This window comes from Macrobrachium rosenbergii, chromosome 14, assembly GCF_040412425.1.
Source record: "Macrobrachium rosenbergii isolate ZJJX-2024 chromosome 14, ASM4041242v1, whole genome shotgun sequence".
Taxonomy (NCBI): Eukaryota; Metazoa; Arthropoda; class Malacostraca; order Decapoda; family Palaemonidae; genus Macrobrachium; species Macrobrachium rosenbergii.
In genome coordinates this window covers 33,357,384-33,372,383 of record NC_089754.1, presented here as the reverse complement: position 1 = coordinate 33,372,383, position 15,000 = coordinate 33,357,384, and the positions used below count along the sequence as shown (strand labels likewise).

Sequence of the window (15,000 nt, the reverse complement as noted above, 5' to 3'; positions counted from 1 at the left end):
AGTAATGCCTACAGTGCAACGCACGAGATGCACTGGCGGCTCTAACCCCTTACGGGGGTTAATGTTTGTTTGTCAGTAATCAAGTTTTCTTTGGAAGTAAATCGGAAATGGTCTGATCACCTTTGTCACGACTCCTTTGAACAAAGATATTGTACAGCTTTTTTTTTCATCATGCGCCTCTTCCCCTTGGATGAATTATTGTATTCTTATCTTATCGACCGACCGAGAACCTCCGAAAGTAACCAAAGAAGAAGAAGAAGAAGAAGAAGAAGAAGAAGAAGAATAAGAATCAAACTTGTTATTTATTCTTGTAATTTTCGACTTTTCCCGAAATGCCTCCCTATAACCTTCGCCAGAATATAAGGGACCACTCTCTCCTTTTATATCACAGTGAAAATACCGAGACGGGCAAGAAATCAAATTCTGTCAGTGCAAATATAATGATTTGTTAGTCTTTTCTAAAGTGTTGGTACAAAAATAATGTGTGTAAGCCTTCTTTTCCAAACTGATGACAAACACCTCTTCAAAACGGCCCAGGGAACACGGAGGTAGGCAGAGAATTCTACATTCCGATAGTGAATGATACGAAAGACTGGCCTAGACGGTTGACCATCGAGTTCGTGACTTCCTTTACTCCAATTCGTTATTATTATTATTCAGGAGATGAGCCCTAGTCATATGGAACAGGCCCACCAAGGGGGGACATTGTCTTGAAATTCAAGCTTCCAAAGAATATGGTGTTCATTAGAAAGAAGTAACAGAAAGTAAAAGGAGGTCACTTATTAAAAAATATATAAAAACGAATTAATAAATAAACAGAAAAAATGTAAGTAAATGATTAAAATACAAGGAGAATTGTATCGGGGTAGAAATGCACTGTGTCTTCGCTTGAACTTCTGGAGTTCGAATTGCACGACATCATCAGGGAGGCTGTTCCACAGTCCAACGGCGTGAGGAATAAGGACCCCAGGAACTTGAGAAATTCGACAGCGAGGCACATTTACTGCATACTGGTGCTGCTGTTAAACTTTTAAATGAAAAAGAGAAATCGGAGGGAGAAGTTCACCAGACTTCCTTCTACTCTTCCTTGCAGTGCAATTGATCAAAATGTTGCTTGATCGGCTACATTGCAGGAAATCCTCAAGAGTCTTCAAGGGTACGGGAGATCTCCCGCAAAAAAAAGGAAGAAAGAAAAAGCAAAAATTAAAATAAAAAGGCCAAGGCTAAGAAAACCCTGTGTGTAGGAAAACATAAATATTAGAAAAATGTACGAGGCTTATTTACAGAGTAAGTTTTTCCCCCCAGTTTATTTCACATTGATTTAGAACGTCTACCGGGGGTTATACCCCTGAGAGAGAGAGAGAGAGAGAGAGAGAGAGAGAGAGAGAGAGAGAGAGAGAGAGAGAGGTAGAGAGAGAGAGAGAGAGAGATGGTTTCGAGAGAGAGATCACTCTAGAGAGATGAACCACACTCAAACACTAGAGAGACCACACTCAGAGAGAGAGAGAGAGAGAGAGAGAGAGAGAGAGACTCATCCAACAGGTGTGTGAATCACTAGACTATGTAGAGTCCTCCCCGACAACGCAGAGAGAGAGAGAGAGAGAGAGAGAGAGAGAGAGAGAGAGAGAGAGAGATTGCTGATTGCTTTCTTGAGTATGCTTCTTTTCTTGACACTAATCAGCATAAAACAGATTTCATACAAAGAATTGCATTTAGGTCATAAAAACCAAAACAGCTTATATTTGATTACCAGTACCGCAAACACACTCTCTCTCTCTCTCTCTCTCTCTCTCTCTCTCTCTCTCTCAGGCAGTAGATCGTCACGTAGCACAGATAATACCCAGTTTATGCCATGCTTGGGTACGCATACAAATTATATAGCGCACAGTTGATGAGTAATGCTAACTCGACAGAAATCATCTACCTTCTGGCAATACCTGAAAGTTGCCAGTTTCTATATTTTTTAGTTTTTACACTTTTTAGTGGATGTCAATCATTTTTACATAATTCCTTTAACTACCATAAAGAAATATGACTTAACATTGTCATAATATTATTAAAAAGACAATCTAGAACACAGGATTCATTAAATATCAGGCGTAAATTAATACGTTGGTACCTGACAGCTTCTAGGGTCCATCCCTAAACGTACGGGTTAGTGAACCTCTGAATAACACTGCTTTGAGTGAGACTTCACAAGCAAAAGTGTCTGTTCGTCCTGCTTGGCTCGGTCTCTACAAACCAGTTCAACACAACAGTTTTACAATGTCTGGTAAGTTAACTTTTCATACAGTTTACTTCTTTCAGACTGTAGTTAGAGGAGAGGAAATAAGTTTGATTTTAGTGACTGGTGTACGCAGAGTTGCTTACGTTATCGCTATTTATAGTCTCAACGTTCTTTGATTACTTATCTTAGGCGCTTTAAAGCAGCAAAACTATCAGTCTCTTACTAGAAGTGGCTTGTCGCTTTAACGATGGAAATTGTGCAGACTGAAAAAATATGCGAGAATTATTATATTCATTGTCCTTGTGCATAATTATAAGACTAGCGTTGAGGAACTACCGCGCGTAGACGATGTTGAGTTGAAGCAGTATGTGAAACTTGAATCTGTTCGTTTAAAGGTGAGTTCTGAAATAAACTTCTCATCAGTTTCAATACTATATATATATATATATATATATATATATATATATATATATATATATATATATATATATATATATATATATATAATGTGTGTGTGTGTGTGTGTGTGTGTGTATACATATGGAGAGAGAGAGAGAGAGAGAGAGAGAGAGAGAGAGAGAGAGAGAGAGAAAGAGAGAGAGAGAGACTTTAAAAAGGCACGGAGGTTTTGTGAGTTTGTGCTACCGTTGAAATTAATTCAATTTGAATATTAAAAAAAAAACTTTCCTGGTGTAACCTGGGATACTATGAAATCTGCAATGTTTAGTGTAGACTCAACAGGTTCTCCTCTACTGAAACCAGATGGGTGTGTCACTCACTGTACAGAACGAAAGACAATCATTTTGGCTGCTGTGTTTGACAGTAAAAAGAGCAATAAGAAACTCAATATCCTGTTTTCCTTAAGTTAAACCGACTAATTTAGCTTTACGTCTCTACTTAAACAAAGAATCTTTTACTTGACCTTGGTGCTCACGGAGGCGAAGACCCAACTGGTAATTCTTCTTTGCGTGTGTGTGTGTGTGTGTGTGTTTTAAGAGTGCTAAATATTAAACTATTATACTGACTGTTATTTTTCGAAAGTTAGCTAGAAAGGGTTCTCTCGCAATGATTGGGGAATAAGTAATATTACTCCTTTGGGTGAATGTGGTTTTTTGGTTAAGTCTAACCCATCCGATTTCCTCTCGTAATATCTTAAGTTTTTTATAATACGGAGAAATACAACGAGCAAGGGAGCCGTTTCAAAGGAAAGTCCCGTTTACTACTACTACTGGCGAAACATCGCCAGTAGTTTGCTGTTTGGCTTTTGCAAAGAACTCTCTCTCTCTCTCTCTCTCTATTTATATATATATATATACATATACTGTATATATATATATATATATATATATATATATATATATATATATATATATATATATATATATATATATATATATATATATATATACAGTATATACACATACATACATAAGATGTACGTAACATAAACAAACACACAAATCAAAATAAACACACTTCACATACTTAGAATGCTGGCTAATTAATTTCGAGACAAAAGCGAGACAAAAGCAACCAATTAAAACGTACACCTTGACACACATCTAGAATACTAAAAAGAGGTTGCGCAGGAATTCACAACTGTGTGCGATCCCCTATCATGAGTTGGGTGTTCAGCTGTAATTGAGCGACTTCCCGAGGGCATGACTTGCTTGTGAGACGCATCCCAAAATGGTTTGTGCTTGAGCCCTACTGCAGGGAATGAACTGAGCTTGTTTAACAAGGATATAGCTCTGTTTTTTTTGTTTTTTGTTTTTAGTTACTTAAAGTATCCCGTGCGTTTTAGTTTTTTTAAAAGAATACTATTGTGCCGGCTTTGTCTGTCCGTCCGCACCTTTTTCTGTCCGCACTTTTTCTGTCCGCCCTCAGATCTTAAAACTACTGAGGCTAGAGGGCTGCAAGTTGGTATGCTGATCATCCACCCTCCAATCATCAAACATACCAAACTGCAGCCCTCAAGCATCTTTAGTTTATATCTTATTTAATGTTAAAGTTAGCCATAATCGTGCTTCTGGCAACGATATAGGATAGGCCACCACCGGGCCGTGGTTAAGGCTTCATGGGCCGCGGCTCATACAGCATTATACCGAGACCACCGAAAGATAGATGTATTTTCGGTGGCCTTGATTATACGCTGTAGCTGCTGTACAGAAAACTCGACTGAGCCGAAGAAACTTCGGCGTATTTTTTACTCGTTCCATTTTGAGATCAACTTGTTTATCTTACAGATTTCCAAAATACGTGAAGTTCAACTTCACTAAACAAAGTATTTTGCTCCTGTTTCTGTATGTGATTATTACATTTTTTTGACATGGTTTTCCTTGAAATCAAATACACAACATAGAGGAAAACGGTGGCAAACGGTTTAACTTTATTTTCCGGGCGAATAGACTCATGCCTGAATTATCAAAGTGTAATCAATGCAAATGATACGAAATTAACTTATTATATCAGGTCATTACATAACTACAATGTTAAGATTCACATTATCACAGATTTGTTAAACGCTTACCTTCATACAGTTAAACACTATCTATATATATATATATATATATATATATATATATATATATATATATATATATATATATATATATATATTTATATATATATATACAGTGTGTGTATATATATATGTATGTATATATACATACATACACACACATAATATTCTACTGATACAACACCTACCACAGGAATACTACATGAATACCTTTAAGTGCAAGGTTAAGACCAGGTAAGCGCCAACAGCTAAGTTTAGCTAATTTCTTCTCAAGGCTGAAATATCCAGACCCTATAGATTACCTTTCTCCCCTACGAAACAGGTTAATAAAACCAGCTTATTGACTCCTTTCCTCATTCTTTTTTTGTTTTCATTTCAGCCATCGACTTCGAAAGCCTATCGTCGAAACTGGCCGAATTCACAGTGGTCGACGTTCGCCTTCGGGATGAGTTCAAAGAACAAGGGCAGCTTCCAGGGTCACACGTCCTGCCGGGTGAATAACTTTCTAGTCTCGTAGGCCTATGATAATTGCCACTTTTTCTTTCGTTGGCATTTCTTATCGTCTTCATCAAAACGCCAAAATCCTATTTAGAAGGTCTATATCTATTTTTTTTTGGCTACTATAGGCCTATAAAGTTTGGCTAATAAGGTCACATCATTTCACTTTCTAAAATAACCGGTTTTATTTCAAGTTGTTTACGTCATGCCTAAGCCAACAGGTGCCTCTCATGGCTGCTCAATATAAAAAAAAAGCAAATTTATTTCTGTGATTAATTAAAACTCTTTCATTTAAAACTATGGTCCAGAGGATGTTACAATGATATATATATATATATATATATATATATATATATATATATATATATATATATATATATATATATACAGATAGATAGATAGATAGATTAACTGTATTAAAATCAAGGAAACAATTTACTAACATTCCCAAATCCATAACTATAAACTGTAGCACTTTACCACAAAGACAATACAGTAAAGAACGTAGTTCCACATTCAATGCAGGAAAAACTATATCACTCAAGAACAGCCTGTTATATATATATATATATATATATATATATATATATATATATATATATATATATATATATATCTATATATATATATATATATATATATATATATATATATATATATATATATATATATATATATATATGAAATGATACATAACTCCCCTTGCAGTACAAGAGCTGGAGGAAGCCATGGAGCTGACCGAGGACGCATTCAAGGAGAAGTACGGATTCCCGAAGCCCAGCGCCGAGGACTCCAGCCTGGTCATCTCCTGCAGATCCGGCAGGAGGGTCGGGATCGCGAACGAGGTCCTCCAGAAGAAGGGATTCACCAAACACAGGTAAAAAAAATTACTTCACCAGGTCACTCGTGACTGAGGTTAGGTTCTGGGATATTAGCTGGTGTTTACACAAGGCTGGTTTAGTTGTATGTATCATACAATTAAACAAACCGTATGATACATACCAGTCTGTATCATACCATTAAACCAGTTGTATGACACGTGCAAGTATGTATCATACAATTAAACCAATTGTATGATACATACTAGTATGTATCATACATTTAAACCAATTGTATGATACATACAAGTATGTATCATACAATTAAACCAATTGTATTATACATCCAAGTGTGTATCATATAATTAAACCAATTGTATTGTACATCCAAGTATGTATCATACAATTAAACCAATTGTATTATACATCCAAGTATGTATCATACAATTAAACCAATTGTATTATACATCCAAGTATGTATCATACAATTAAACCAATTGTATTATACATCCAAGTATGTATCATACAATTAAACCAATTGTATTATACATCCAAGTATGTATCATATAATTAAACCAATTGTATAATACATCCAAGTATGTATCATACAATTAAACCAATGACCGTTATGGAAAAGATAGGATACACCAAAAGCACAAACTAGAAACATCCAAAACTCCCCTTTACATGAACATATTATTATTATTATTATTATTATTATTATTATTATTACATAGTTCCTGCAGAGTTGAGGAACATACTCCATAAATTATTATTTGAGGCATATTTAAGCCATATAGCCTCTGGCTTTCCAACATTTTTTGTGAGACTGATAGCCCCACGATATTCATTCTTGATCCGAGCAGACATTTTAAAAAATTGAAAACTGGGTGGACTGGTAGGCAGGAGCGCGGAAATGATCTAAGGACCTAGCAAATGTGTGCTGTGCACTACACAGATCTACCACCAGGTCTCCTTCTTTGGCTTATTATATCTTCCTAAGTTGGCATTGGGGTCATCTCTCTCTCTCTCTCTCTCTCTCTCTCTCTCTCTCTCTCTCTCTCTCTCTCTATATATATATATATATATATATATATATATATATATATATATATTCTTCTTTCGTTTAACGTGCTTTTTCCCATTTTTCATATGGGGTAAACACGATGCCTTCTTTTGGAGGGCTTTGATTTGGCATTGGGGTAGGCCGTAGCCTCGATCGGCTGCCCTGCCTGACATCGCTTAGACCCCAGCTCACTTTCCCGTAGCAGCGAGACGTGAGCGGTTTAGGCCGACAGTTCGAGACGTGTAAGGCGTCTGTTATGTTTTTTAGAAGAATATATTTATATATTTATTTATATTTATTTATATATATGTTTATATATATATATATATATATATATATATATATATATATATATATATATATATATATATATATATATATATGTGTGTGTGTGTGTGTGTGTGTGTGTGTGTGTGTGTGTGTGTGGTGCACAGACATGGATAAATTGAAAACGAACTGGATGTAAGTTCTGTCCCTGTTAAAACAACGAGTACTCTTAATAAATCACCACAAGAAACCAAGGCTTTCAACCTTTGGTTTCCACTATATTGCGAAAGAACAAGATCAATAAGAGGAGAGAGAGAGAGAGAGAGAGAGAGAGAGAGAGAGAGAGAGAGAGAGAGAGAGAGAGAGAGGGGGGGTGAAGTAACTTGTTATGTATTGCAAACAAACAAATATAACTCACCATCACGAAACTTAACTTTTGGGACCTGTCTTGGAAGAAGACTCCTTTAAGGGAGTTGATGTCCTTGAAAACTTTAAAAACATCGGTGCAACAAAACTGATGTCAAAGTCAAAGACATCCTCTCCTGAGATTGGGTAGGGTGGCGTCCCGTGGGGAGAGAATCCTCTTCTGAGTTTAAGGGGGGAGGAGTAGAAAAAAAAATAAGGTAAGAGGGATGATGGAACAACTCCTTAAACAGGATATACGTAGAAAAAAATGTAGGACCTTAAAGCTCGCTCAAGGTACTCCGAGAGATATAAAAAAAAAACTACCTGAGAAAGGGACTCCTTTGTAAAGGTCACCAGCCAATACCAGTACCAAGGTTACCTAAAGTCACCGTGGCTCGTCTGGCAAAGACTTCTGCTACTAAAACGCGTCATAGAAAAGCGGAAAGTTTGTTCATAAACTGCTTACATTTGTATGTGCTTGTTTTCAATGCCCAGATTATATTATATTATAATTATGTGTGCTTGTATTCATATCTCAAATGGGTATTTCTAAAGCTTATACGGGTATTTTCAAGGCTTCTCGATTAATTTACTTTTGCAAGAAGGTATCAGTGCGTCGTAAGCATGTTTCTGCCAGCTTCGAGCTTCGAGCTCCGAGAGAGAGAGAGAGAGAGAGAGAGAGAGAGAGAGAGAGAGAGAGAGAGAGATCGCGCTCATACGGTGTAGGGCAACATGTAGAAAAAGTTGTCCGAGCCTCTGACGTACTGACGTACCTAAGATACCAAACGCAGTCATTCTCTCTCAACTGCAGGCGCGGTTCAAATTGTTTGGCTTCGATGTCGATTTGAAAATACACTATATTTATGAAACAGGTTATAAAGCACACGAAATCATATGAGACGATTTCAAAACATGTACGCAGTTGTGTCTTCATCTTGTGAGGACTCAGGGAATGTAGGTATCACAGTCTTCTGGAAATTCTTGAGTACAGAAAAAATAACCCCAAAAAAAAAAAAAAAAAAAAACGCGCGCGCACACACACGAATCTTATTTCAAGGTTTTGTTTTCCAACTTGAGAAGGAGGCATTCTTGACTTCCACAAGGCTAATTTATTCCACGGCTTATGCTCTCTGAATCTGTCTTATTTTTATAGCTGAATTTATATATCTATATTTTTTAATATTGAATTAATCTGTTTTCATACACGAAGTATTTATGTTCAATGTCTTCTTAGCAACTTAAAAATACGTACATGAAGAGTTAAATATTCCACCTAAATACATGATTATATATATATATATATATATATATATATATATATATATATATATATATATATATATATATATATATATATATATATATATATATATATATATATACACATATATACACATACAAATTTCTAACCCACAACGGATCGAGCCCAGGTCTTTCAAGTGATAAGCAAGGACGTAACCAACACGTGATAGTGTGTTGATTACTTCTATCATTTCTATCATATATATAAATATACATACATGCATACATACATACACAACATAAACAACGATTAATAAATAAAACCACGAAAACGAACAGAGCTAAACCACAGACCTTCTTTAAAGTAAAACACAGACAAAGCGCTTCCAGGAGACCTGACCACCCAAACGAGTCTTCTCGTGAGCCTTGCAACTTAGGACGATACAAATCTCTTTACAAAAGACACTTCTCAGTTCGAGAGGTCCTTTATCCCTTTATTCCTCACACCGCTGGACTGTGGAACAGTTTCCCTGAGGATGTCGTGCAAATGGAACTTGAAAAGTTCAAGCGAAGATGCAATGCATCACTACCCTAATAAAATTCTCCTTATATTTTAATAATTTACATTTTTATCTGATTATTTATTAATGCTAATTTTTTCTTTTTTAATAAGTGATCTCTTCTTCCCGTAATTCCGTTTACCTTATAGTCTAGTGGAAAACTGAAGATTTTTGAAGAAGCGTGTTTTGCTTGATAACAGATGTTTTATTGTTGATTATAGTACTAGGGGTCTCCCTGGACATATTTAAGCTGGGTGACATTCTGAAACCCTTGGGCAAAATTTTTTATAGCCAAAATTCAAAATGGCCGACACCGCCATAAGGAAAATCTTAAATTTGTGATATCTAAGCTTCTAACTGACCTGGAAACGTGATTTTTGTAGCTAAATGTATGTTTTAGGAGAATTATGAGACACCAAGACAGGTCATGATTATGATTCATTAAGTCATTGTACATATTTTGATGATAGAGGCCGAAAATTGGCCCAAATTCTTAATCGAACTGTTTGCATGTTTTTCATAGTAGTTACAAATTACATAATAATTGTTGATAGTTTGATGGTGGTGGCATACATTAAGTTCCTTGTCTGTCTTATTTCAGATGAACAAAATGGCTGACCAGGATTGCTATTTGAAAGAATATGTTAACTGTAGTGGCAGTGGAAAGGTAGTTTTACTTCGGCAGCACGGTTACGAACAGCTAGTATTAGTAGAGGTGACAGCTTGCATGCTCAGCTGTCTGAAGATTCAGACACTAGGTACTGGTGTCACAAGAATTGTGTGTCAACCTACACATCTAAGACACTCATCCAGAGGCAAATTTCAAAATGTTCAGCGTCCAAACCCCACCGAAAAAGCGGAGTCGTCGATCAGAAGATAATGTTTTCATTTTCCAAAAGCATTGTTTCATTTGCGGTAAAACATGTGAAGAGCGGGATCCAAAACATCCAGAACGATGGCGTCCATATAGTTACTGTAGAACTGCAGACCGAGGAAAATTACAAAGGACATTCAAGGAAGTTATTCTTGACACATGTGATCAACGGAATGATCAATGGGGAGACCAAGTGAGGCTCCGTATCCAGGCTACAGTTAGCGATTTGCATGCAGCAGATGCCAAATATCACCGAGACTGCCTGCAGACTTTCAAATCTCTACGTCACTTGGACAATGCGCAGATTGAAGCTAATTGTGATGTGGATAGAGCTTTTGCGGAGGTCATAGACAGTATGATCATTGACAAGACTAAAATATGGAATGCCATCGAACTTGGAGGAATTGTATTACTCCTATGGTGGTACACAGATGTCACGCAGGCTTCTGATTGAGAACTTATCCAATGAACTGGAACCAGATCTCCTTGTTCTCTCAGGCATTGGTGTGGCAAGCATCCTTGTTTTCAGAAGTAAAGTGTCAATACATAAGAAATTAGTTGGCAAGAGTGAAGATGTAATTGACCAAGCCATAGAAAGATTAGCCAAAGTGATCATTAGAGAAACCAAGGAAATAAAGCGTGACCAGGAAAGATATGATACTAGAATAACTTTAGAAGATGCACTTTCCAGCAGCAGCCCAACTATGCTGAGATTGTTGTCAAGATTATCTTCAAAGCTCGATGGAAACCTTCAAGCTGCAATGGCAGGAAACATGGTTACATGTGCAATCACCAATAAGCCAACTTTACTACAAATTGCTCTCGGTGTGGTCATTCGTGAGAAAATGAATATTGAACTCCTGCATAATCTAGGAATCACATGTTCCTACGATGAGGTACTTCGGTTTAAGAGTTCAGCCGCTCATGCAGCTTCAAAGGACATAGAAAAACTTGGGATTGCATGTGAAAATACTGGATTGATTCAGGTAGTGGCTGACAATTTTGATGCTAATATATCCTCTCCAAATGGGATTAAATCAACCCATGCCTTGGCTCTCCTTGTCACACAACCACAACCAGATAGTCAGACCACTTCACAAGAGGAGCACAAGATCAGGCGCCTGAAAAAGGCAGAAATGTCTGAGAGTACAATTGATGAAGTCTCAATCCATGAGTTGTAACAGGCTCACTGCCGACACCCATGCAGGTCAGTGATGGACAAGTTCAGGAGCGGCAAGATCTTCGCACGACGCATGAAGAGGCTGATGTAATCATTGCACAGCAGGTAGTCCATCTGGCTGAAACAGGGCACAGCAATATTCGGGTGGTGGCTGATGACACAGATGTTTTTGTGTTACTACTGCATTTTTACAAGCAGAGACAGCTTACATGCAATCTAGTCATGATGGGGACAAGTTTAGGAAGAAAATGTGCTGATATCAAAGCAACTGTTAAGGAGCATGAGGACATCATTGAAGATATCTTGCCAGCACATGTATTGTCTGGCTGTGATACTGTGTCAGCATTGTGGGGCATAGGGAAAGGAACTGTGTTCAATGTTCTCAAATCTGGAAAGAAACACCTTAACACAATTGGCATTACAACAGAGAATGAGGCCTCTGTTATACTCCAGTCTGTTGCCTTCATTGCATCATGCTATGGCCACCAGAATGAAACTGATATGACAGCTCTGCGTTACCAGGTCTGGTTAGGTAAGATGGCCAACCATAGGCTAAACTCTGCTCCTGAATTGAGAGTTCTACCCCTACGAGTGAAGCTTTCAAGCAACATGTATTTAGAGCTCATTTTCAAGCTGCCATATGGAGAAGCGCACTACAACCAGATCCACCTGCACTCAGTCCCCTAAAGTATGGCTGGATGAAGAGTCCTACAGCCAATATACTGGAGCCGATCCTCTGCCATCAAATGTGTCTGTTGCACCTAATTATGTCCTAAAATGATCAAATGCGGATGTGATTCTTGTTCCACAGCCCGCTGTAGCTGTAGAACAGCCCAAGTCTCTTGCTCAGAATTTTGTGACTGCTATCTATCTGGTGACTGCAGAAACCCTCAGACAGTCAGAATGACTTCAGTAAGCCAGTAAGCCAGGAAGATAATGAACTAAGTGAACCAGAAGATGACAATTGATTGCTTGTTTGCTTTTGTGCCTAAAGTTTAGAGGATTTAGAAATATGATTTGGCATAGATGAATTGATTTTTGTTAATGCAATTTGCTATGAGTGTATAATATAATTGCGTGCATATGTGCGGGTTCAACAACTTTGTTACAACTTTCAGATTATACCTTATTAAATTTCATAGATTGATTATTATGTTTCTGCTCAAAGTACTGAAATTGTTCAGCATAAATACTGCATCTTATGTGCTTGATAGAACAGGACTTGGTGCCTATAATAAAATACTTCATAATGCATTACACATAAACTAAATATATTTGATGTTGCTGTCGCACACTATTGTTACCTGATGTTAATTATCAATGTATAATGCTGCAGTTTTGCTGTCTGTATTTTTTTTCTTTTTTTTATTTTTTATTTTGTAGTTTTAATTAATGACCTCATTTTACAAACAAAATGTTCCTCTTTACCAGAAAATTGAAGTTAAATTTCCCAATGACATATTATACTGTGATTTAAGGGCCTCAAAATGTATCAATGTTCTCAGATGTATATAAAGAGATAAAATATGTCTAATTTGAGTATCTAGATGTCTTCTACTACCTCAAAAACATATATTTAGCCAAAAAATCAGGCTTCTATGACAATTAGAAGCTTAGATATCACAAATTTAAGATTTTCCTTATGGCGGTGTCGGCCATTTTGAATTTTGGCTATAAAAAATTTTGCCCAAGGGTGTCAGAATGTCACCCGGCTTAAATATGTCCAGGGAGACCCCTAGCACTATAATCAACAATAAAACATCTGTTATCAGACAAAACAAGGTTTAATGGATTTCCACTGGACTATTACGTTACTTCTTTCAAAATACCACCATCGTACTGTTTGGAAGCTTGAATTTCGAGTTAGTGGCCCCCTGTGGTAGGCTTGTTCCGTATGATTCATTTAGGGTTCATCTTCTGAATAATAATGATAAAGACCCTGACCGTTTCCTTACGTTTCTTCTTCCAGGTTGTACAACGGATCGTTCCTGGACTGGGAGAAGAATGGAGGGACCATCGTCAAACCCGGGGTTCCCTTCGAGCCTGAGAAGTGATGATCGCCTGATCGTCTCACTCTGAGAAGATTAGATAATAGAGGGAAGTAGAAGACAGTCTGATAATGTCTAGCGTGGTGAACTGACGTCGCAGTAACAACGGTCATCTATGTGGAGAATATATGCGGTGTTTCAATAACTTATGCAATTTTTTATCTTTACAACTGAAGTGCTTTTGAGGTCTGATAAAGAAGTTTCATCATTATGTACATTCCCAAATTTCGCGTGAGTGAGCTGGAATCAAGGTTTTAGGCGTTTGTTTGTATGCATGAATATAATGCTGTGTATGTGTAATATTTGAGTATGTTTATGATATACTCTTTTTATATAAGTGGTCATTTTACTTTTATACGAAGAAACATCCAAATAAATACAGCATTTTGAATGTGTGAGACTTCTATACCTTTTGTATGTGTTGAACTGAATTTAAATTAGGACTTGTAGTGTCGTTTGTCAATATAACCATTTCCCTTAGGAGCACCGCAGGGTGAGTATCCCATTCCGTTTTCTATGTCCAAAGACTTTGAGGATATCTGAATATAAACTTTTAATTTTTGATCCCTAGGCCAATGGCAGCAACTACCTTCAGTACGAAGTATCCATATTGTAGGTACATTTTACTCATACACATCTTAATATGGCAATTATTCTCTCTCTCTCTCTCTCTCTCTCTCTCTCTCTCTCTCTCTCTCTCTCACACACACACACACACACACACACACACACACACACACACACACACACACAAATGAACTAATCAACTTTTAGCTTCCTTAAATAAAACTTACTAAATACTACTAAAGGAGCTTCAATGTCAACTGAATTTTTGGACTCCTCAGAAGAGGGCAGAGAAGGGCGCTGACCCCTCTAAAGTATTTTCAATTGCTACCCATGCACTGACCTGACCTTACTCCAATTATATTTACATTCTTAATGAAAGACAAGGTATTAAATTTTTGCCTGATCACTCTTATATAAATTGAATTGACTTAACAGCTGCAAATGGCCTTTTTTGGGGCACAAAATTTATCAGATGTGAAGGAAATAGGAGTAAGTCATTCAACCGGGAACAGAATAGATATTACCTTGCGTTTACATTAAATGTGCAATAAATAATTATTTGATTACATCAAAATGGCAAAAATATTTCTTGCAAGGGCCAAATTAGAATCCTCAAAAACCTGTTGACGTTTGTGAAAATAACTCTCAATGATAAATGGTTGCACTTTGACCATGAATCGATACAATGCAAATGTATGGTACAATCCACCCGTACTCTACAGTTCTT

The 15,000-nt window shown here is 36.9% G+C and overlaps 2 protein-coding genes across 2 annotated transcripts in view; one reads left to right on the top strand and one right to left on the bottom strand.

The window, feature by feature from the left end:
• LOC136845605 (dynein intermediate chain 2, ciliary-like) overlaps window positions 1-15,000 on the bottom strand; it is a 187,653-nt gene that overhangs the window by 68,009 nt on the left and 104,644 nt on the right. The gene's annotated exons all lie outside the window — the stretch shown is intronic.
• Window positions 2,141-14,097, top strand: LOC136845887 (uncharacterized). Its single transcript, XM_067116325.1, has 4 exons — window positions 2,141-2,272; window positions 5,128-5,241; window positions 5,955-6,123; window positions 13,628-14,097. Exons 1-4 carry the CDS (start codon window positions 2,266-2,268, stop codon window positions 13,710-13,712), a joined length of 375 nt encoding a protein of 124 aa, XP_066972426.1. The 5' UTR covers window positions 2,141-2,265; the 3' UTR covers window positions 13,713-14,097.